General features: G+C 63.6%; 3 protein-coding genes and 1 long non-coding RNA gene across 17 annotated transcripts; 2 read left to right on the forward strand and 2 right to left on the reverse strand.

The window, feature by feature from the left end:
• Positions 1-75: 75 nt before the first annotated feature.
• On the reverse strand, positions 76-6845 carry JAK3 (Janus kinase 3). The gene is given in 23 exon segments (NM_204996.3): positions 76-386; positions 461-571; positions 642-759; positions 831-1003; positions 1084-1208; positions 1340-1529; positions 1664-1803; positions 1881-2031; positions 2646-2797; positions 2875-3013; positions 3313-3446; positions 3533-3617; positions 3688-3819; positions 3904-4025; positions 4360-4546; positions 4677-4788; positions 4981-5138; positions 5210-5332; positions 5497-5773; positions 5860-6005; positions 6205-6316; positions 6394-6517; positions 6595-6845. Coding segments are annotated over 23 exon segments (3324 nt in total). The 5' UTR covers positions 6791-6845; the 3' UTR covers positions 76-269.
• A 1185-nt stretch (positions 6846-8030) lies between these two features.
• Positions 8031-12779, forward strand: SLC5A5 (solute carrier family 5 member 5). Of its 11 annotated transcripts, none has more exons than XM_025144293.3 (16): positions 8031-8275; positions 8441-8913; positions 9002-9067; positions 9334-9385; positions 9480-9547; positions 9618-9772; positions 9857-9997; positions 10228-10357; positions 10480-10568; positions 10669-10781; positions 11109-11179; positions 11283-11369; positions 11424-11650; positions 12152-12255; positions 12350-12465; positions 12549-12779. In XM_025144293.3, the coding sequence occupies exons 2-16, from the start codon at positions 8566-8568 to the stop codon at positions 12663-12665; spliced, it is 1884 nt and encodes a 627-aa protein (XP_025000061.3). In that variant the 5' UTR covers positions 8031-8275; positions 8441-8565; the 3' UTR covers positions 12666-12779. The 11 variants fall into 11 exon arrangements, with proteins under 11 accessions (XP_025000061.3, XP_040509670.2, XP_040509671.2 ...); XM_040653736.2 differs by having other exon boundaries at positions 11445-11650; XM_040653737.2 differs by having other exon boundaries at positions 10513-10568.
• Positions 8273-9736, reverse strand: LOC124417441. The gene is made up of 4 exons (XR_006932240.1): positions 9599-9736; positions 9005-9191; positions 8589-8927; positions 8273-8476 (listed from the first exon to the last, which is right to left on the reverse strand). It is a non-coding gene; the product is annotated as an uncharacterized LOC124417441 (long non-coding RNA).
• A 495-nt stretch (positions 12780-13274) lies between the features above and the next one.
• On the forward strand, positions 13275-21943 carry CCDC124 (coiled-coil domain containing 124). 4 transcript variants are annotated; one of them, XM_424681.8, is made up of 5 exons: positions 13275-13313; positions 13890-14061; positions 19488-19674; positions 19973-20087; positions 20468-21943. In XM_424681.8, the coding sequence occupies exons 2-5, from the start codon at positions 13903-13905 to the stop codon at positions 20670-20672; spliced, it is 666 nt and encodes a 221-aa protein (XP_424681.1). In that variant the 5' UTR covers positions 13275-13313; positions 13890-13902; the 3' UTR covers positions 20673-21943. The 4 variants fall into 4 exon arrangements, with proteins under 4 accessions (XP_424681.1, XP_025000068.1, XP_004950284.1 ...); XM_025144300.3 differs by having other exon boundaries at positions 13291-13609; XM_004950227.5 differs by having other exon boundaries at positions 13291-13497.
• The last annotated feature ends 1054 nt before the right edge of the window (positions 21944-22997 follow it).

The following is a 22997-nucleotide window of genomic DNA, read 5'->3' on the forward strand; positions in this document are numbered from 1 at the left end:
TACATATCTGATCTCCTCACACCCAACCCCCCATCCCCCCAGCCATGAATTCCCCTCACATCACTCCAGCTTGCCAAATTCCACCATCATTTACTTGAAATTGGTCAAACCCGGTTACAAAAGAGGGGGGAATGTAGGGGGGGGGAGTCACAACAGCACAACCGCAGTGGTTAAAACGCATTGGAGCATTGCTGCGTCCATCGGTCTGTCTGTCATGCCCTCGTGCTGGGGGCTGCAGGGGGGCTGCAGGGGGGGGGTCCACGCACCCCCTACCCACGGGCGGTGCCACGGCCATCCCGCAGTGCCTCAACCCTGGCTGCCAACTCGGTGAAGGTGGGTCTGGCACTGGGGGCGAACGCCCAGCAGCTCAGCATCATCGCATACACCTGCAGACAGAACGGGGCCGTTAAGGGGTATGGGGAGGGCCGGCACCCCACTGTGCTGGGGGGGGGGATCTCACCTCCATGGGGCAGCCCGGGGGCACCGGGAGCCGCCGGGAGTCCTTCAGCAGCTCCAGCAAATGGCAGATGATCTGTGCTGGTTTCTCAGGGCCCATCATGTGGAGGAACTCCTGTGGGATTGCAGTGAGCGCGGGGTGCGGTAGTGGGGGGGGGGGGGGGATGGTGGGATGGGGGCCTCACCTCCGAGGGGCTCCTGCTCTTATTGCTGTAGGTGAAGAGCTCATAGAGCAGCACCCCGAAGCTCCACACGTCGGATGCTCGGGAGAAGACGTTGTCAGCCAGCGACTCGGGTGCGTACCTGGAGGTGGGAGCTCTGAGCGCCAGGTCCCAGGGTTCCCCCCCCCCCAGCCCAGCACCGTGCGGCCTCACCAGAACACGGGGCTCTGCCCGGGCTCCTGCACCACGTAGTAGTCCTTGTCCTGTGGCAGCAGCTTGGCCAGCCCGAAGTCACCGATCTTGACGTGGGTCTCGCTCTCCACCAGGATGTTCCTGCTGGCCAAGTCGCGGTGCACGCAGCGCTGCGCCCCCAGGTACTCCATGCCCTGCTTGGAACAGACGCGGTGCCATCGCCGCATCCCCGCCTCAACCCCTCCGTGGGAGAACGGGACCCCCTCGGCCCCACCTTGCAGATCTGCCAGGCGTAGAGCAGCAGCGTGCGGTGCTCCAGGCGGTGCTGGTTCTTTTGCAGGTAGTCCCTCAGGCAGCCGTCAGGCAGATACTCCATCACCAACCGCAGCCCCCGGCGCCCTGCAGCCCGCACGTGCCACGGGCAGAGCGCAGGCAGCTTGCAGGTTATTGCAGCACGGTGCGTGCAGACCCCTCCCCGACCTCTCCCTATGGGCTGATCCGCCCCCTCGTCCGCGCTACCTCGCACTCACCACGGCTGTAGCAGACGCCGCGGTACTTGACGATGAAGTCGTGCTGCAGCGAGTGCAGGATCTGGATCTCCCTCTCAAAGTCCTGCAGCTCCTTGGCCGAATCCTGCTGCAGCTTCTTCACGGCCACCAGCTCACCCGTGCTGTCACCCAGCGGGTCGTAGCGGCACAGCTCCACGCTCCCAAAGTTGCCCTGGGGGGGGGCAGAGCTGGGTGGGCGCTCAGCTCCCCGGACCCCCCCCCAGCGCTTTGCCACCCCCGAGGCAGCAAGGCGCGGATGAGGCCGTGGGTACCCCACCGAAAAGGGCACGGCTACGACGGCCTCACCTTGCCCAGCAGTGAGATGTACTTGAGGTGCCTCTCCTCGAACTGAGCCGGGCCGTGCCCCGCCGCCACGTGCTCGTACCCCCAGCAGCTCTCCCGCAGCGTCACATCGCCGGGTGACAGCTCTGAGAGCAGCTCGTAGTCTGCGGGTGGGGGGCAGGTGGTGAGGTGGGGGTCCGGCGCCCGTCCCCGCGCCCATCCCCGCACCCGCAGTGCCCACCGGAGGAGATGAGGCTGTTGATGTCGCGGATGATGGCACGGAAGCAGGGCCGCCTGCTGGGCGCGTAGCGCATGCACTGAGCGATGAGCGCGGCCAGCTCGCTCCAGCGCGGGGCGGGCAGCTGCAGGCGGCTGTCGTAGAACTGCAGCTTCTGGGAGGGGAAGAGGAAGGAGCACGAGGGCCGGAGCTGTGCCAGGATGGGCACGGTGTGGGGGGTCTGCCCTTCCCTGCCACTGCCTGGGCTGGGGGAACCCATTCCCCTCCCCATCCTCATCGCATCCGATCCCATCCCATCCCCATCCCTACCCCCATCCCCACCCCATCCCATCCCTACCCCATCCCCATCCCCATCCCTACCCTATCTCCCCCCCATCCCATCCCATCCCCAACCCATCCCCATCCCATCCCATCCCCATCCCATCCCACCTCATCCCATCCCTACCCCTTCCCCATCCCCATCCCCATCCCCATCCCCATCCCCATCCCAACCCCATCCCCAACCCATCCCACCCCATCCCATCCCATCCCATCCCATCCCATCCCATCCCATCCCTACCCCATCCCCACCCCATCCCCATCCCATGCACAGTGTGACTGCACTTTGGGGTCACCAGAGCAGGGAAATGCCACGAGGGGGCCCTGCAGTGGGACTGGCAGCAGGCAGCTGAGCACGGTGGGTGCCGTGGGATGGAGTCACATTGGAATGGGGTCACATCAGAGTGGGGTCACACAGGCAGGGTCATGGGGGGTGGGTGGCAGCCCCACCTTCTGTGGCTCCAGCAGGCTGACAGGCATGTTGCCCCCACTGAAGATCTCCCATAAGGTTGCCCCAAAGCCCCACTTGTCAGCTGGCAGCGCCAGGCTCTGGGGGTCGCTCAGGCACTCGGGGGCCACCCAAGGGATGCGCTCCACCAGCCCTGGAGAGAAGGGACGGCCCAGCTCAGCACCTCCAAAGGGGGGACGCACAGCCCCCCAGGGCCCACGCAGCACTTACACTCCTTGGCCAGGACGGTGATGCTGACCCCGGGGTCGTTGAGCTTGATGAAGGGGGGGCTGCTGCTGGCCGCGTCCCCCTCCCGGGTCAGCAGCACCTTCTTAGCAGAGACGTTGCCGTGGGTGATTTTCTTATCCTCCTGGGGGGGCACAGGGACCCTGAGCATGGCACTGGCTGGGGGGAGCCCTGGCGCTCAGCCCTGCTGTGGGGCTGGGGGGCCGTGGGTGTGGGGTGTGGGGGATCAGCAGGAGCAAAGGGACAGTGGTGCTTGGAGATGTGGGGCAGGGATGGGTGGGAGCCACGGGGACAGGGATGCATGGGACGTGGGCGGTTGGGGGCTATGGGAATACAGGTGCAAGAAGCTGTGGGGACAGAGCTGCATGGGAGTGGGGGCACATGGTGGGGCGGGGGGGCCTGGGACGTTGGCCACCCACTTACCAAGTAGTTGAGTGCATATGCCAGCTGCTTGGCCACCTGCAGCTTCCAGCTGGTCGTCACCTTGCCCTCGCTGTGGTTCTTCTTTAGGTAGAGGTCCAGGGGCCCGTGCCTGATGTACTCCTGCACCATGATGCCTGAGGGCGGGGGGAGCAGGCCGGTCCCATGCGTGCACACAGGGGGTGGCAGCAGGGCACGGGGGCCGGGGACAGGGGACACTCACTGTCCTTGCCGAGGCTGACGCCGTGCAGCAGCACCAGGTGCTTGTGGGACAGCTGGCTCATGATGCTGGCGGCCTCCAGGAAGGACTGAGGGGGAGATGGGTCAGGGGGTGGCAGGACGTGGACAGGTGGGTGCTGAGGGGCCCCCCCAGCTCACCTCGGAGCAGTTGCGGTGGCTGCTGTCCATCACCTTGAGCACCACCGGGGTCTGGTAGAACTCGTCATCCTTCTGGTCCCGCTTGATGCCTTTGTAGATGTGGGTGAAGGAGCCCTGCCCCAGGCTCTCGCCCTGCCGTGGGACGGGATGTTGGGTGGGGAGGGCCCCCCCCCCCCCCCCCCGACCCCCAGCCCCCCCCACCCCGTCCTGCTGTACCCTTATGAGGCTCTCGGGGTCGATCTTGTGGAATGTCATCTGGTTGGGGCTGCGGCGCGGGGCGGGGGGAGAATTGGGGGGTCGTGGGCATCCACTGCGCACAATCAGCAGGTTGGACTTCTCTGGAGGAGGGGGGAATGCGAGGGGTGGCTGTGACGTCATAACGTCCGCTCCGTGACGTCACGCTGCTCGCACGATGGCGTCACAGGGCTGCACTGTGATGTCACAGGGCTGCACTATGGCGTCACAGAGCTGTACTATGGCATCGCAGAGCTGTGCTATGACATCACAGTGCCTGCACTTTGATATCACGCTGCTTGCACTGTGACATCGCACAGCGTGCAACGCCACGCAGCCCACTGTGTGACATCACACAGCGCGTTTAACCACAGCACACCTCATTTCACAGCCTTCCCCCCCCCACCCACAACCCTCATCCCCCCATAGCAGTGTCACCTCGGGGCAGGGGTGGGCAACACGTGTCCAGGCGCAGGTGGGCACCCTCAGCCTGCAGCCCGCAGCACCCATAGGTGCCAAGCAGCTCCTGCAGGCTGCAGAAGCGCCGTGCCAGTCCTGCCAGCCAGAAGCTGCCATCCTCATCCCTGTGGATCAGGCAGCGCTTGTAGTCCTGCCCGGAGCGCGTCTGCGGGGAGGGAGGGAGCTGAGCACCGTGGGGACCCGGAGGGCCACACTGCTGGCAGTGCCCCCTCCGTGCTGGGTTCTGTGCCACGTGGAGAGGATGTGGGGGGGGTCTGTGTGGCTCCGGGCCCCACCTCGGCGCACACGGTCAGCAGGTAGCTGTCGAAGTCCTGGGGGCTGCGGCGCAGCACGAACAGCCCCGGATGGGACCCCGCCGCCTTCAGTTTGCGCACAGCAAACTCAGAGCTGCAACAGCACAGCCGGGTGTGAGAAGGGGGGACACCCCGGGGACACCCCACGGTGCATCGCAGTGCTCCCCAAGGACGGTGCGCACCACAGCGTCCCCCCCGGTGTGAGCGGATGGGGGTCACCTCTCAATAATTTCCTCCTGCTTTGAGCCCATGGCCGGGGGGGGGTGGGGGTGGGGGGCACACACACCTGATGGGTCCGTGGCATTGGTTCTCCATGTCCTCGAGCAGCCGGGGGGGGGCCACCTCCTTGCAGAAGTAGTGGTGGGCATCTGCAGTCAGGCGGTAGTATCCATCCACCAGAGCCATGAAGGAGAGCGCTTCCCGCAGCGTGGGGAACTCCACCTCCTGGGTGAGAGCAAAGTGAGCCCCAGAGTGCTGTGACCCCCCCCAGCCCACCCCCCCTCCCCCAAGCTCACCAGCACCCTGTTGTCCGTCTTGGTGAGGGTGACGATGCGGTTCTCCACGGGGCCACTGTCGCGGCTCGCCTGCTTGATGCTGACGTCGGCGATGTCGGGGAAGTCACAGAAGTGCTGGCGGCTCTGCGGGGACACCGGGGGCTGCCCTACGTGCGTCCCCCCCACCCCACGACCCCCCACCTCTCCATGACCCCCCACCACTCCACTCATCCACGGTCAGACCCCCACACCTCCCCACCTACGGCTGCACCACCCCCCTCCTCACCCCCTCCTTGGGGTTTCCGCACCTCAGATCCAACGCAGCTCCAGGAGACCCCGCTGTCTGCAGACACGTGGATGGCGATGTCGGCGTCGGGGCCGCGCGCATGGAAGCTCTCCTCAGCCCAGCAGCACCGCAGCCTCTCCAGGTCCAGCAGGTATTTAAGCTTCAGGCAGCACCCGTCCACCCGGCAGCCCCCCATCCTGTGCAGGGACTGCGCAACACGGCGGCGGATGCGCTTTCGGGTGAGGAAGCTGTGCTGCTGGATCTGACACCGCAGCTGCTCCGGGATGCAGGACTTGTAGCTGGGGGTTGGGGGGGGGGGGGGCAGGAGGTGAGGTAGGAAGGGGGGTGGGCGCCCCCTGCCCCCCAGGGTGAGGTCCCCGCTCACCTGACGCAGCTGAAGACCTCCTTGGGGCTCTGCCACTTCTCCTTGGCGATGCGCAGCATATCCAGCACCGCCAGGCTCAGGCACTCCTCCTGCCCCGCCAGGCTCAGTGCCAGCTCCATGCGCCCCGCGATGAAGTCACTGCGAGACTGGGGACAGAGACACAGCTCAGGGCGGGGGCAAAGCCCCCTGCTCGCTGCAAGCCCTGCTTGTGCACCAGCCGTGCACCCCCAGAGCCCGGCTCCACGCATGAGGCTGAGGCAGGAACCGTGCGTCCCCCCAACCCTATCGTGCGGGGCCACCTCCCGGCTCTGTGTCACAGCCCAAAGGCAGGGATGCATGGCTTACCTGGGCAAACAGGTAATCGATGACAGGGTAGTCCAGCACGGGGCTGGGGCGGTCACTTGGCAGCTGGAAGCGGTGCACCTGGCCCTGCCCACACCAGTTGGGGAAGAAGAACCTGTCAGGGGTTGTTGGCTGGGCTCAGTGCCACGTCCTGTGCCGCACAGCCTCTATCAGCCGTTAGAGAGTCCTCACCTGATCCTATACACCACCACCTGGCTGCGGGCGTCCTCCACCGTGAAGAGGTGGTTGGGGGGGTACCAGCAGCTGAGATCCTCCGTAGCCAACGCGAAGAGGGGGTGGCAGATGGGCAGCACGCCTGGGGGCAGAGGGACAGCGCTGTGCCCGTGGCTGTGACCACGCAGGATGGGTGCACAGCTGGGGGATGGCGCTCACCGCAGGCCTTGGCAGCGTGCACGCACAGCTCCTCGGCCGTGTACTCGCCAAAGGTGAAGGTGAGGGTGGCAGCGGAGTCGGGGGGCGCATGGGGTCCCCGGTGGTAGAGGTACACCTGCAGCGTGCCGGGCTCCGAGGAGGACAGACTGCAGGAGCGCTCACCGATCAGCGGCGTCTCCTCGCCCAGCGGGGCCATGGCGGGCACTGCGGGGACAGCGGTGCTCAGTGTGGTCCCCGTGTACCCCCCCCCCCCAACCCCCGTGTGCTCCCCATGATCTGAGATCCCCAGGAAGTGGGAAGGAAAACCCCACGGTGTCTCTGGGGCTCGGCCCCACCACCCATTGCCCCGCGTTCATTTTGCAGATGGGGAAACTGAGGCACGCTGCTGCTTTTGGGTGCTGTGCGGCAGCCAGCCCGGGGATGCGCTCGTGCCCTGCATCACACCTGGCCTGGAGAGCACACAGCTCCATCCCCGTGCAGGGGGGTCTGCTGGAGCCCACAAAGCCCCCCCATGTCCCACGGTACCTGTGCTGTCCCGGTGGCCTCACTGGTGCTGCGTGTTCTGTCCTGGGTGGGGCTGCACTTTTTGGGTTGCGTAGGTGGCTGCGAGCGTCAAAAAGTCCCCATGGTGACTTCCTTCCTGCCCACAACGCCTCTGAGCAGAGCGAACTTCCTGACGAGGCAGGGGGCGCGGGGCAGGGGGGCCTAAGGAGCCACCCCAGGGGTAGAGGGCACCCCCTGCTCTGGGCACCCCCCGCTCCCAGCCGGTGCTGTGGGTACAGCAGCAGTGGGCACTGCCCCGTGTCCCATCCTGTCCCACCTGGCCCCCAGCCCAGTGCTGCCCCACGCACCCCATGTCCCCCCCACGCTGCTCGCAGCCCCCCAGCGCCACTGGGAGCTGCCCACCCCCTCCGGGTCTCCGTAGGAACCCCATGCACCCATCCCGATGCTGTGTGGCCCGGTGGGTGTTGGGGGGCAGCAGTTTTTTCCCCCTTTCTGCTGCTCAAAGAAGCGAAGGCAGCAGAGAGGCAGGGATGGGGTGCTGCCCCTTAGGGACAAGGCCACCATGCGCCATCGCTGCAGCCATGCCCTGGGGACGATGTGCCCTATGACACACAGGAGCGCATGGATGCGCCCCGCGGGGACGGCACATCCTCCTGCAGAGGGGACAGTCCCTCTTCCTGGGTTGCAGCCCTGCTTTTCAGGCGTGGGGACCAACATGCCCTGGGTGGAACAAAGCAGCTCTTACACCTGGGAATGAGGAAGGAGGGCTGCCCCTATTGTCACTGCGCCCTGAGGGGAAGAGCCACGGCCCCATCCTCACCCTCAGGCCTTGGACCCTACACCGGTGGACGGCAGGGAAGGGGTTATCGCCGCGGCCCCACGCAGCTCCGCGTCCCTCCCCACACCATACCCTGCCTCCTCCCAGCCCCTCTGGCACTCTGCGCCCGCCGAGGTCGCGGCCGGATCCCTGCCAGCCCTTGGGGGAGCAGCTCACAAGGGAGGTGCTTTTGCCGGGTAAAGGTTTCGGTTGGGTTTGTTTTGTCACCGGCGGGAGATAAGTGGTGCTCAGCGCTCCGTGTTTGCGCTGGGTTTGGGGGATTGCTGCGTCCCGGCCGTGTCCTTCGGCTGCTTCGCTCCGTGGTGGGACAGGGCAGCGCTGTGTGCCTCGGATCGGGAGGTATTTGGGGTATCTGGGGCTGTTTGGGGGTGCTCTCTGGGGCTGCTCCTTTGCACCCTTCCACTGGGATGGGCGCAGGGATGGCGATGCGGTGATGCTCCTCTCCATGCTCTCTCATCCGCACCTTGCGCCTCCATCACCACCCGGTGCTCCCTCTTGCTGCAGTGCCGCTGCCCCCGGACACATTGGGACTGCTGCGCCCTGTCCCACACACAGCTCCTTGTCCCTGTGTGCCCGGGGGGGGCCGACCCCACACCACCACCGCGCTGGCAGCGCCGGGCAGCCCGGAGATGTGGGCGCCGGAGCCCCTCACCTTCAGCCTCTGGGATTACGGCGTGTTTGGCCTGATGCTGCTCATCTCCACGGGCATCGGGCTGTTCCATGGGCTGTCCAAAGGTGGCCAGAAGACCTCGGAGGACTTCTTCATGGGCGGTCGGCGCATGGCAGCAGTGCCGGTGGGGCTCTCGCTGTCGGCCAGCTTCATGTCGGCCATCCAGGTGCTGGGGGTGCCGGCAGAGGCGTACCGCTACGGCTCCAAGTTCCTCTGGATGTGCCTGGGGCAGCTGCTCAACACGCTGCTCACTGCGTACCTCTTCTTGCCCGTCTTCTACCGCCTGGGGCTCACCAGCACCTACGAGGTGGGCACGGGGGACTGCATCCCCCCGCAGGGTGGGCAGGGGATGGGATTCTGCCACCCAAACCTATGCACTCCCTCTCTGTTCCCAGTACCTGGAGAGGCGCTTCGGACGCAGCGTGCGGCTCTGCGGGACGCTGCAATACGTGGTGGCTACGGTGAGTCCCTTGGGGGGGGGTGTGGGGATGGGGGTCCCCGCTGTGCTCAGCCCCTAAGAGCCCCCTTGTTCTCGTGCACGTGCTTTTTCCATGGCTCCAAAGCAAACACGGCCCCGCGGGATGGCTGTTTGGAATGGAGAGCCAAGTGTTTTTCCAGCGCCCGCACGCTGCGCTGGGGCAGCACCAGCACACCACGTCCCCCCCCCCAACCCCCCCGTGGGCATCGGGCGCAGCTCTGACCCCCACCCCCCACCCCATCCCTGCAGACGCTGTACACAGGGATCGTCATCTATGCCCCTGCCCTGATCCTCAACCAAGGTATGGGGGGGGGATGCGGGACAGCATCCATGTGTCCTTGTCCCCTCATCTCTGCCCTGAGCACCAACGCATATCACCATCATCTCCCCTTTAGTGACCGGTTTGGACATCTGGGCATCTCTGCTCTCCACCGGCGCCATCTGCACCTTTTACACCACCATAGTGAGTGCACGGTGGGGGTCCCAGGGGGGACGTTGGCTTCCCGGCACTCACCGTGCTCCCCCTGGTGCAGGGCGGGATGAAGGCTGTCATCTGGACCGACGTCTTCCAGGTCTTTGTCATGCTCTCCGGGTTCCTCGCCGTCATCATCCGGGGGCTGCTGCTGGTGGGGGGCCCCTCCAGGGCGCTGGCCATCGCCACCAACGGCTCCAGGGTGAACTTGGGCGAGTGAGTCCCTGTGTGCCCCCTTCCCCCCCCCCTCCCCGGGATGCTGCAGTGCCCGCGCTGCCCCCTCTCACCCTCTGCCCTCAGCTTTGACTTCGACCCACGGAGCCGTTACACCTTCTGGACCTTCCTGCTGGGCGGCACGCTGGTCTGGCTGTCCATGTATGGCGTGAACCAGGCGCAGGTCCAGCGCTACGTGGCCTGCAAGAGCGAGAGGGAGGCGAGGATGTGAGGCGGGGGGCAGCTGGGGGGCATAACCCCCCGGTGTGTGGGGGTGAGGGGCTGCACTGCAAGGGTGGGATGCACGGAACCCTGGGAAGTTGGCCGCGCCATCCTGCATGCATCCTGCACCTCTGCACAGCCTTTGCACCCCTGCATGGCTCCTGCAGCCTTGCACTGCCTCTGCAGCCCTGCTGAGCCCAGCGGGGCCGTGCTTTGATCGCACTCTGTGCCTGCAGAGCGCTGCTGGTCAATCAAGTGGGGCTCTTCTGCATCGTCTCCAGCGCGGTGGCCTGTGGCCTTGTGATGTTTGTGCTCTACAAGGACTGTGACCCCCTCCTGGCCGGCCACATCTCAGCCCCGGACCAGGTACGGCTGCACCGGATCCGTCCTCTTGAGCACTCAGTTGAGAGCAGCCAGGGGGAACGGGGAGAAGGACGGGGACGGGGACGGGGGTCCCACCTGCCCCCTGACACGGCTGTGCCCCCCAGTACATGCCCTACCTGGTCCTTGACATCTTCCAGACGTCCCCTGGGGTACCCGGACTGTTCCTGGCCTGTGCCTACAGCGGGACCCTGAGGTGAGGCCGCCTGGGGAACCCCAACGTCCCCAAGGAGGGGATGGCTCTGTGCTGTCCCCACCCTCGGTGCGGTGCAGGGCTGAGCGCTGTGCTCCCCCAGCACCGCCTCCACCAGCATCAACGCCATGGCAGCCGTCACCGTGGAGGACCTGGTGAAGCCCCGGCTGCCCACGCTGTCACCACGAAGGCTGATGTTGATCTCCAAGGGGCTGTGTGAGTGGGGATGGGACTGCTGCACGGCCCCCATGCCACCCTGCCCTATGCCACGCTGTGCCACAACGTGCCACCATGTGCCACGTGCTGCGCTGTGCCACCCTGTGCCATCCACCCTGTGCCATTCCACCCTGTGCCATTCCACCCTGTGCCATCCACCCTGTGCCATTCCACCCTGTGCCATCCACCCTGTGCCATCCACCCTGTGCCATGCTATGCTGTGCTCTACTGCACCGTGCAGTGCCACGCTGTGCGCACTGTGCCGTGCCATGCAGCACTGCCGTGCCATGTCACAGCCCCCCCCCCCCAACCCCTCTGTCCCCACAGCACTGTTCTATGGCACTGCCTGCATCACGGTGGCTGCGCTGGCCTCGCTGCTGGGCGGTGGTGTGCTGCAGGTGAGTGCCCCCCCCCCCCATACCCCTCCTGCTCTGCACCCGCACCCACCACGCATGGCTGGTGGATGGAGAGCCCTCGAGGCACCTCGGGGTCCCCCTGCAGGGCTCCTTCACCGTCATGGGGGTGATCGGCGGCCCACTGCTGGGAGCCTTCGTGCTGGGCATGTTCGTGCCGGCGTGCAACACAGCTGTGAGTGCTGGGCGGGCGGGGGGGCGTGGGGCTGGGGGTCCCAGCACCATGCAGACCCCATTGCTCGCCCTGCAGGGTGTGTTTGGGGGTCTGAGTGTCGGCCTCACGCTCTCGCTGTGGGTGGCAGTGGGTGGCAGCCTCTACCCGGCCCCTGCCAACATTGCTGGTGTCTTGCCCGCCTCTGGAGCCCACTGCCCACTCTACAACCACACTGCCAGCACCAACCACACACTGCTGATGGGACCACTGCCCCCCCAGCACCCCAGCAGGGAGCCTGCACGGTGAGAGGGGATGGGTAGCGGGGATGGGGATGGGATGGGGAGGGGATGGGGTGTGGATGGGATAGGGATGGGGATGGGGATGGGATGGGATGGGATGGGATGGGATGGGATGGGATGGGATGGGATGGGATGGGATGGGATGGGATGGGGATGGAGATGAGGATGAGGATGTGGATGGGGATGGGGATGGGACACACTGTTGTTCCTGTATGGTGGGCTGGGGGCGTTTCCCAGTGACATCACCATGCTGTCCTTATTCGCTCTGATGTCACACCGCTGTTATTGACTGCTGTGACGTCACAGTGCTGTTTTGATCGCAGTGATGTCACACCAGTTTCCTTATTCATCCATCACAGTGCTGTCCTTGTCCTCTGGGGCACCACACTGCCCTCCTTGCTCATTGTGACGTCACACTGCCCTTTCCTTTGTCCATTGCGACGTCACACTGCCTTTCTGATGGCCGTGACGTCACCCCCCCCCACACCCCCCCATTCCCTTCAGGCCTCCCATCGTGGGTGACTTCTATGCCATCTCCTATCTGTACTATGGGGCACTGGGGACGCTCTCCACTGTGCTGGCAGGGGTGCTGCTCAGCTACCTGGCAGGTGAGCCTATGGGCACCGGGGCTATATTTGGAGGGGGGGGGGGGGGGGCTGCCCCACACCGCTCCCTCACACCCCGCTGTGCCCCCCCCTGCAGGGCCCACCAAGCGGGCACAGCTGCCCCCAGGAGTGCTTTGGTGGGACATCACCAAGCAGACATCCTCTGTGTCCCCAGCGGGGGGCACGGCGCCTTCAGGGGGGTGTCCCACCAAGGTAACACCGTCAGACCCCCCCCCCCCCCCCCACCACACAGAAAACCCCCTCCCACCTTCTGCTCAACCCTCCCCTCTCTGCAGGTCTGCAGAGACCCTCAGGGGGGGCCGTGTCCCGAAGCCCCCCCGGTGCTGCTGGCACGGCCCCCCCCCCAGCACCGCGGGGTCACCGAGCAGCTGCTGCAGGAAAGCCACGTGTAGGGACACGGGGAGGGGGGGGGACACGGGGGAGGGGCACAGGAACCGATGCGCACCCCCTGTGTCGGTGTCCCCCCTCCGGGAGGGGACAATAAATGAGGCGGGGGCTCCATGGGACACGGCGTCCGTGTGTCACTGTGTTGATGCGGGGAGGGTCCGTGGGTCGGGGGGGCACAGGGAGGAGGTCCACGCTGGGCGGGGAAGGGGCGTGGCCACGATCAGCCCCGCCCACCGGGGGGGACAACGGGACACACCCCGTTAGGCCCCGCCCACATTGTGTGACAGACCCCCGACAGGCCACGCCCACCAGTTGCTCATAGCCCCGCCCGCCTCCGCCGCCATCTTTGGGTGGTGGCACCGCGGCGCCATCTTTGTGCCGGGCACGAGCGGTGACCGGAGCGGTGGGAGAAGAGCGGCCTTCTCGCGGTCCGTTCCCTGTAATGCGAGTGGGGATGCGGCTACGGCTACGGCTACGGGCTGTATCCCTCTCACCACCGTTTCTCCGCCGTTCTCCCGGCACTGTGGCCTTGCCGTGCCCTCAACAAAGATGGCGGCGGGAGCGCTCCGAGGCTGCGGGAGTGGCGCCCCTCGGGATGCGCCGCGCGGAGTGATGACGCATAAAGCGCGCGACGGGCGGAGCGGCGGAGCCGGGTAGGAACGGGGCGGGCGGCCCCGGGGCGGCGGGGAGCTCGGGAGGGGTCCGGGGTCATCACGGGGATGAGCTCCGGCTCGGAGCGCTGCGCCATGGGCCGCCGCCCTCACTGCCGTTAAAAGTTAAGGTTTCAATTCCAAAAGGCGGCGGCCGTGCGGGCGCTGAGCGGGGAGGGCCTCTCAGGTGCGTTTTGTTGGCGTTGTGTCCGTGGGCCGCGCCCTCCCCGGGGCCTTTCATCCGTGTGACGTTCGGTGCTGCCGCTGTGGAACCCCTCCTGCGGCTCCGCGCCCTCCCGGTGGGCACCGTGATCCCCCCCGCGGCCCTGCACGGGGGGTGGGGGCTGCTGGGGGAGCCGGGTTTGGCTATATTTGGGGGGCGGGGGGTCGGCAGTGCTGCCACAGCTGATCTCCCAGCGCCAGAGATGTGGGAGCAGCGCCCCGAGGCCCCCCCCGGGCTGTGGGGCTGTGATCACAAAGCTGTGGGTCCAGGCTCCATCCCTGCTCGCAGGGGCTGCGCTGATCCCGAGGGCCTGGCGGGGCTCTGAGGCTCTCTGTTGCTTCTTTTCCTCTCCGCAGAGCACCGTGAGTGATGCCCAAGAAGTTCCAAGGGGAGAACACCAAATCGGCTGCTGCCCGTGCAAGGAAGGCTGAGGCAAAGGCAGCAGCCGATGCCAAGAGGCAGCAGGAGCTGGAAGATGCCTACTGGAAGGATGATGACAAACACGTGATGAGGAAGGAGCAGAGGAAGGTGAGTGGCTGTCAGGTTGCTCGGGGAGGGTCGCTTCTCGTCCTCTGTCGCAGAGCTGTGGCTCTGCACGCGTCGCCCTGCACTCAGCTCTGGGGCAGAGCAGCTGATGTGAGCGCCCCTCTGGGAGCTAAAAGAAGCAGAGCGTGGGGGTGGGTGTGAGTTGGATGTGTGACTGAGGAATCTCACTGACTGCAGAACCGCCTCCTGAAAGAATGGAGTCAAAGCTGCCTTACAGGAACCGTGGAGTTAAGGAAACGCTCAGGAACTCTGCTGTGGGGTTTCATTATTTGTGGTGCTTTTTTTTTTTGACCAGGCAGATCTTTGGCTTTTCGTTCCTCTCCTTTGGATTCCGTTCTTAATTTTTTCCTTCTACAAAAAGAAATGAAAGAACTCAACAGAGTCTAATACGACCCCATGGTCTTCTCCCCAGCTCAGTGTGCCACGTATCACAGTTACCTCTCAAAACTAAGATTCTCCCTGCTTTGCTCTTAGCAGCTCACTCCGCCCAGTCTGCCTCAAAAACCAGAGGGGTTCATCAGAGCTCACCTGCAGTTTGGTTGGCAGTGTTATCCTGCCTCAGCATAAGACAAACTTCTGACTGTGCTGATTTTTCCAGAAGTGATTCTTAGAGGCCACTTATCTGCCTCTTCTGAAGCAATCTGTTTGCCATTTCGCTATCTTGGAAGGGTTCTACTGGAGATACAAATGGAATTTATGGGGTTACTGATTCTGTGCTGCTCTGTTTGGCACTGACTGAGCTCCGTGTGCTGACTTTGGGCAGGCAGGAGGCCAACGTGTCCCCGTGACCCCAGAGCTGTGAATTCCCCCCCTGATATGTGTCCTGACATTTGGAATTCGGAGTCCTGCATGCTGTTCCCCTGTGCAATCCTGTAATGCTGCCTAATTACTTCCTGGAACAAGGGCTTATTATTGCACCGCTTAAGGACTTTTTTTTCTTTGCCAGCAGTGACCTACTTTACTGCTCTTCCAAAACAGCCTCCTGCAAGAAAGGGGCATGGGAACCTCAGCAGGGGCACCTGGGCTGTTAGCTCCACAACCTGGGTCCTGCTCAGGGCCTCACACAAGGCTCTAGGGAACACAGTACTGTGGTTTCCCCTCAGTGCTGCTCTGCAAGCACAGAACTTGCCAGAGGGAGAGGAGATGGAACCTCCTTCTGTCACCTGGGTTTGGGATGTTGTAGGGAAATTCAGCCTGATGGGAGCATCTCCCTGCTGCTGGCTGTGGCTCCTGACTCTGACTTCTACCAGAATGCTGTCTGAGTGCATTTCCTTCCCAGGAACCTCCTGGCAATCCATGGCTCAATGCAGCAGGAGGGGCTCTGTGGGGAGCTGCCCTGCAGGAGGGGCTCTGCTTTTGCTGGTGTTGCTGGCATGGAAATTGCCCTTCTGGCTGCTGCCACACTGTCAGCGTGTTGCTCCTGGTCACGGTGTGCAGAACCACATCCTTGCATCTCACACAGCCCTCCTGCCTTCCCCCAGCTCTTCCCCAGCTCTCCGGGTGATGGCAGTAACACGTTAACAGCAGCTCTGTGTCGTGAGCGGATGGGCACGGCTGGGAGCCCTGGGCCACGGCCCAGCAGGACACGTGTGCAGAACAAACCGCCTTCCATCCCTTCCACACCCCATGGATGGCCCTCTGAGCAGCCAACGAGAAGGCAGCGTGCCGTTTTGGTGGGGGATTCGTTGGCTCTGCCTGGTGGTTTTGGGGTTTCTTTCAGCACCACCCAGCTCTGGGAGCAGCCGTCACGGCCGATCCCTGCTGATAGGGGATGACACTCATTTGGTGGCTCTGCGATGCATGAAGGAACATCTGAGCTCATGCCACCAGCCTGCCATGTGTGTGCCTCCCCTGGCACTGCAGCACGAGGCACAGCTTGCCATCTTCCCTGGAGGGCTCTGGCTGAAAGCACAGAATCTGCATGCTCCCTGCTGACAGACACAGGTTTTTTCCCCGGAGAGCTGTTTCCCCATTAATGTGCAGGTCTCTCTCTGCTCTCAGTCTCTGCCCGTCTCCGTATGCAGTTCGGCTGTGGTTCAGAGCACACCGCTCCCGATCTGCCTCATTGCAGCGCCTCTCCTTCTCTCCACACAATTAGCTAAAGTGTGTTTGCTGGTGGAATGGCTGCAGACGGGTCCTGGGCGAAGCTGCAGGCGGGCTTGGAAGGGTGACAAGGCATTAAAAGCACCGAGGTGTTACGGGAAGAGGGCTGGTGGTGGATCTGCCAAGGGCAGAGGTCTCGCTGCAGGGCTCACGCCTTGCTCTCTGGCTGCAGTCCCTGCTGGGAGGGTGCAGTTCCCATCTCCTTCCCCAGCTCCTGCTGTCTGTCTGTCTGTTCAGGCTGCGTTCTGGCTGAGCTGTGCTTGCTGAGCTCCCTGCTGCTGGTTGCCAGCTGCCCGCCAGCCCTCAGCACCTTCCTGCTCATCCAGCATCCTTGGCATCGTCCTGCGGGCCAGCAGTGACTGTCTCTCTGATTCAGCGTGGAATTACTCAGCTGCGAGCAGTGGGTCTTACTCAGATGACACGTGAAACGGGTGAAGTGACTGCTGTCCCTCCTGGGAGGATGGCTGTGTGCTGCCAGGTTGGCAAAGCTGAAATCCCGTGGCTTAAATGAGAAACACGGGGGCAGAGAGAGAACGGAGTGAGCACCCGATGCTGAGTGCTGGCATTCAGACCCCAGAACCGACCTCCTTTTGCTCCAGCATCGCTACGGGATTTGCTGGGGACGGAGGAGGGCAGGGGGGTGACCCCATCTCCAAGCCCTGCTGTGCAGCAGGCAGCCTGCCGAGCAGTGGGACGTGCTGCACGCTGCGTTTGCTTCTCTCTCTTTGCAGCCCCGTCGTTTCTCCTCATCACTTTGCCTTTCTGCCGTGCCAGGAGCTTGGCCAGGCTGGCAGCAGGCTCTCCGCCTTCCTCGGGGCTGCATGCTAAGAGGTTGATTGGGAGCACCGCTGCTTCTATTGACCGCTTGCTCCCAAAGCCACGTGCGTGGGACCTTGTTCTCCTCCCGTCTCCCAGGTGGGGAACTGTTCTGAAAGCTAATGAATTTCCTTTTGCTCAGACGATTCAGCTCCAGGCTGGAAACCAGCTTTTTAACGGGCAAATCCTCGTGAGCAGAATTGTCCACTTAAAGAAATCTCGCCCACTGCTCCTCCTGGCGCCCCGTGGAGCGCAGCAATGTTGAGGGAGGGAACTGTTCATTTCTCCTCCGGTTTACTAATAGCTCTGCTGTACGTTTCGCTTACGCAAATGCAAGCTGCCCTCTCATCAGGACGTTTAAGCTGACTCATAAAGGATTAGCTTGCTTTGGCCCAACCTGGGAGAGGCTTCAGGATCAGAGATGTCCATTGCTTGGGGAGCATCGCCTGCAGGCGCAGCGGGAGCCAAGGAGTGGACGGTCCTCCAGGGAAACCCGAGCGTGCAGAGCTCGCATGGCCTGTGACAAATTAGTGGCAGGGCTGCCTTGTTTGCTTTCCCCAAATAGCAACTCGATGGCAAATGCCAGAGCAGGGAGCAGCATCTCCCAGCAGCAGGAGCAGGGAGGGGAGCGGCAGGACGAGCTCTGCACCCTGCTCCGGCCTGATTCCCCCTTTGGGAGGTGGCTGTGTCCTCTCTGGGGGGGGTTTTGTTGGGAAGGGGCTGACAGCAGCAGGGCACTGTCCCCGATTGTCCCCAAATCTCTGTGCTGTCAGACGTGTTGTCATCCCAGCTGGGCTGTGTGTGTGACTGCTGGGCTGCCTGCCTCGAATGACGGCTCTCCTCTGGAATAAGGAGGGGTAAAAGATGAGCTGCTCCAACTATAAATAACACTTCTGTTCTGAAATGTCTTGCTCCCCTCCCTTACATCGGTAACGCTCATCTCTGCTCCTTCTGTGCCTCCTGAATTATGCAAACCACAGCCTCTCCTGCAGCCCAGCACCTGGTGGCCCTGCACAGCCACACCTGTGTCGGGGTGGGACGCAGCCAGGGGACGTTTCCTTGCACAAGCTGACGTCCTGGGCACGCTGCCCACATCCTCTCCCAGCGCTGCTTCTCCTGCGTGTGCTTTGCATGTAATGGAGCGGCTGCAAGGTAGGCAGAGCTCCTGCAGACTGCACTGCAGGTTTGTCCTTAGGGACACGGGCAGTCCTCCCCCTCCTGTGACACTGTCCCTGCCTGGGGAGAGGCCAGCAGCCCCCTGATGAGGGGTGCTGAGTCCATTTTGTTGCTTGATGTTTACTAGAAAAGGAGGAGGCTACCCAGAAAGACTCGGGTAGGGAAAGCTGGTGTCATAACTGAGCTTGCACTCTGAAATCCTGCACGGTCGGGTTGCCAGGGCATTGTGCCTCAAGGCATTGGCACTGAGCGTTTAATGACCAGGAGTCTGCAGGCAGCCAACTGCAATAAAAGCTTCGTGCCCATAATGGCTTCGTTCCCATCCTTGGCCAGGGCCCCGGCGAGGCTTCCCCATCTCAGCCCAGGGTGAAGGTCTGCTCCTCGCCGGGTCTGGGAGGCAGCAGCCCCGGGGCATGGTTTGATTCAGCATCCGAGCTCTTTGATTCCTCCTTGCCGTGGGTTTTCCTTTAAACTCTTCAGCTGCGGAGCGACTTAACGTTGGGTTTGCTTTTTGCCTGGTGGAGGCTCGAGCCCCAGCCTCGTGATGTGCCTCGCTCTGCCTCTGAGCTTTGACACGGCGCCCAGGACAGCTGATTGCAGAGCTGCCGTGCAGCTGCCTCAGAGTAAACCCTCCTGCCTAATGCTCAGTCACTCGCTTGTGCCATCCCCGTGAATAATGGATGCCGCCCGTAATTAAGCGTCCACATAACGAAATGCTTTGCAGCACGTGACCCCGACCTACGCGGAGATGGTTGTTGTTGTTGCATTGGGTCCTCTTTTTTTCCACACTCTGCACTCTCAGGGAGGGGAGGAATCGATGGCGATGTGCTGAAAGCCTCTGTGGGCCTTTTGCATGGCCTTGGCACGCTCTTCAGTGGCCCTTGGAGGGCAAAGTGGCTCTTAAACTCCCCGTGGAGTGCTTCAAATCAACACAAGAGCCGTGTTGCTGGCTGGGTTCTGCCTCACCCCTGCCCTGGCTCTGTGGAAGAACGCAAGCCAGACCCGAGGACCCGAGCGGCCTCTCAGCACACTTGTCTACAAAAACAACTGCTGAACTTTCGACCTCCGACCGCTTATTAAAATCAAAGTGGAGAACTTCATGTGATTGTTAGCAGCCCTGGCGGCTGCCCCTGTGCTCCTCCTGGGCTGACTGCAGCTTGCTGCAGGTCCTGCTGGGGGCTGTGGGGAGCAGCCCGTGTCTCTTGCAGGGGGAGAGCAGTGCTCTGTTAGCTGTAGGTGCCTGTTGCCATCCAAAGGATGCTCTCCTGCTCCTCTAAGGGACGTTTGGTGACTCTGTCCCCTCTCTGTTCCAGGAGGAGAGGGAGAAGCGGCGGCTGGAGCAGCTGGAGCGCAAGAAGGAGCTGCAGCGCCTGCTGGAAGAGGAGGACTCCAAGCTGAAGGGGAAGTCACCTAAACAGGCAACACCGGGCAAAGTCACCAGGGCTCAGATTGAGGAGACCATCAGGAAAGACCAGCAGCAGAAGGAGAATGCGGACACAGGTTGGTGGGAGCACAGAAAGGCCCCGAGAACGGGGGGGGATACAGGAGGGGGGTGGGCTGCTCGGGAAGGAGGAGCTGCGGGCGGCTTTGCTGTATCTGCCCAGCATTCATGGGGGGGAAAGAGAGACCTCCTGTCTCCTCGAGGTGGAGAAGCAGAGCTGCTTCCCGAGGCTGTGGACTGAGGCTGAGCTTTCTCTGCACTTCCCTCAGTGCTTTGGAAAAGGCTGTGCCTCTCCTGAGGTCGTTGCAGCCAGGATTTGACGTTGGCAGTCCTTCCTTTTTCCCTTTCCCTGTGCAGCGGAGAAGGAGAAGACTCACTTGGAGGTCCCCTTGGAGGAGAACATCAACAGACGGGTCCTGGAGGAAGGGACAGTGGAGGCCAGGACGATCGAGGATGCCATCGCCGTCCTCAGGTAGTCGGCCTTATTGTGCTGCTGCTCTTCTTTGAGGTCTTGCTTTCCTAACAGGCGGTTGGTGCAGACGTTGGCCTTCCCTCCCTCCTGTCTGAACTCCTTACGCCGTGCTTGCAACTTTCTGCCTCAGCGGGGAGAGCAAACCCTGCTGCCCTAAATGAGCCCTGCTGCCCTAAATGAGCCCTCCTGCCCTAAATGAGCCCTGCTGCCCCGTGGAGCGTTTCAAGTGAGAAAGGGGGAAGCGTCGTGGGGTTTTCTGCTTTGTCACCGGAGCTCCTCCGTGCTCACTTGGTTACACTGACGGGATCAGAGCTGGGCAGGCGGCGCTGCCTGCTGGGAGGTGTTTTTGATGCATGTCTGTCTGATTTCCCTCCCACCAGCGTTGCCAATGATGTGGACCGACATCCCGAGCGCCGGATGAAAGCCGCCTTCACGGCTTTTGAAGAGGTCAATCTGCCACGCCTGAAGCAAGAGAACCCAAACATGCGCCTGTCCCAGCTCAAGCAGCTCCTCAAAAAGGAGTGGATGAAGTCCCCAGAAAACCCCATGAACCAGAGGCACAAAGCTTACAACAGCCAGAAGTAGAATGAGAGCTGATCAACCCCCACGGACGGCGGGCTGCAGCCGCGGGCTCTGCTCGGGTGGAGGCACGAGGAACCTCCTCTCCTTTCTTTCCCTTCCCCTCTCCCTCCTTCTGTCTCTCCCTGTTGTCGGATTTAAGACCAGCACGAGGCCACAGCCCACTCCAGCACCCCGCTGTCCCCACGCACTCACTCCCCTGCGCAGCCCGTGCAGCTCCATAGGGACGCTAACACTGCTGCGTGCTTCTGACTTCGGTTGGTGTCTTACAGAGAGCTACTAACGTGCTTCCCAGCCCCCCGTTGCGGGGTGTCCACCTGCAATGCACACCCCGTAAGGTGGGGGTCCCGTGCTGCCCACACCCGGACCTGACCCACAGTGCATTCGTCCCCGTCTGTACCACGCTTGTGCTGCACTCTGCTCTGCCAGCTGAATTCTTGCAGATGTCCTGAGCACGCCGTGAGGAAGGCACTCTGTGCCCTCTGGTCCTGCTGTCGGTGTTGGTGCTGGGGCGTCCCCGAAGAGATCTGGAGCTGTGATTGCTGCTGCTGCCTCGCGTTCCTTTCCTCCCACCCAGCACTGCAGATGAACCTCGATGGGGACGTGGGCTCCATCAGTGCCGTGTTGTGAAGAGCGAGCTGCCTCCATGGGGACGGGATGGAGAGCTGCGTGCTGTGGTGCTGCCCTGTGTGCATCGTGGGGCACGAATGCCGGACTGTGACTTTCCTGGTGGGCTCTCCTGGGGGATCTCAGAGCCTCATGCAGGGCCAGGAGTGCTCCTGAGGGGGGGGGCTGCACCCTGAGAGCCCCCCCACGATGGGGAGCCGCTGTTTCTCCAACTGCTGATGCCCCAGACTCACACAATGATGTGCTGTGCAGCCCGCAGGAGGGGCCATGAAACCCCAGAGCCCATCACAGCCTCTCTGCCCCCCAGGCTGTGTGCAGCACCCACGGCAATGCAGAGGAGAAGGCGCTGAGCTCCTTTGGGGGCTGTGGCAGCACCGAGGCACGAATCCTGCACCTTGCTGGGAGCAAGCAGACGGTGTTCCTCTCCCCCCCCCCCCCCGCCCCCCACCTCCCCCCTTTCACATCTCACATCCCCTTTGTAATTTTAAGCCCCCCATGTGGCAGCAGCTCCATCCTCTGGGTGCTGACCCGGCCCCTGAGCTCCGCTTCCTCCTTACTGAGCAGGCGGTGCCCCCCAACCCCATCCCCCCCACCACCTTCTATGAGAAGTTTGTTGTGTTTGAATCCAATTAAAAAGCAAAAAATCCAAACTCCTGTTGGTTTGTGGGAGGGCTCGGGGTGGGGGGCTGGGGGCTGGCTGGCTCCTGCTGCGCTCTCGGGGTTGGGGGGGAGGTGGGTGGGGGGGGAGGGGGGGGGATGCTTCCACCCTCTGGCCCACCATCCGTGCTGGGGAGCGGAGGGAACAGTACGGCCGGCCTTTGTGGGGCTGCAGCCGCTGGCCGGGGGGAGAGCGGCTCTTCCCAACGCCCCACCGGCCCCGGTTCGGCCACGGTTCGGCCCCGTTCGGTGCCGGTTACGCCCCGTGGAGCCGTGGGATCGAGGCGGAGGGGCTCTCCCAGCCCCATCCCCACTGGAAGCCGCTCCCGAGGCTGCGCTGCGTTCCGGCAGAGCCGAGGTGAGACCTTCCCCCTCCCTCCCCCACCCCCACCCCCACACCGCAGAGCCCCTCTCCATTTGCCCCCTCCCCTCTCCCCGCAGCCCGGGGGGGCTCTGAGCTCCGCCGCCGCTCCGCGGTGCAGAACAGCGCACACGTGAGTGCCGCCTCCCCCTTTCTTTCCCCCCTTCCCTGAGCCCCCCACCCTCACATCCCCATATCCCAGGGTGGGGGAGGAGGGCTGTGGTGCCCCTTCCCTGTCCGCCCCCCCCCCCTTTCCCTGCACGGCGGTGGGGCTGTGTGCGCTGCGGGGCTCCGTGCAGCGCTGCCTCCTTCCTCCTCCTCCTCCTCCTCCTCCTCTTCCTCCGCCGCAGCGCGGGGCTGTGGTCGCGGAGTGCCCCCCCCGAACACTGCGGTGCGATGGGGACCCGGGTTTGGGGGAGGGGGGAGGGGAGTGAGAAGGAACGAATGGGGGGGGTGCGCCCCTCCTGCTGCAGGGATCCCCCATTGCCGGGGGAGGGGGAATAGGGTGACCGCTCCCCTCTCAGGAGTGGGGTTAAAGGGGGGGAACGACGGGACCCCCCCCCCATCGCAGGGATCCCCATTGCAGCCGGGATTACCGGGAAACCCCCCCGCTCCGACTGCAAGATGGATGCGCTGAGAGCCACAACGGGGGAACCCCCCCATCACACCCCCCCTCGGTGCAGGGC

Source organism: Gallus gallus, chromosome 28, assembly GCF_016699485.2.
Source record: "Gallus gallus isolate bGalGal1 chromosome 28, bGalGal1.mat.broiler.GRCg7b, whole genome shotgun sequence".
Classification (NCBI taxonomy): domain Eukaryota; kingdom Metazoa; phylum Chordata; class Aves; order Galliformes; family Phasianidae; genus Gallus; species Gallus gallus.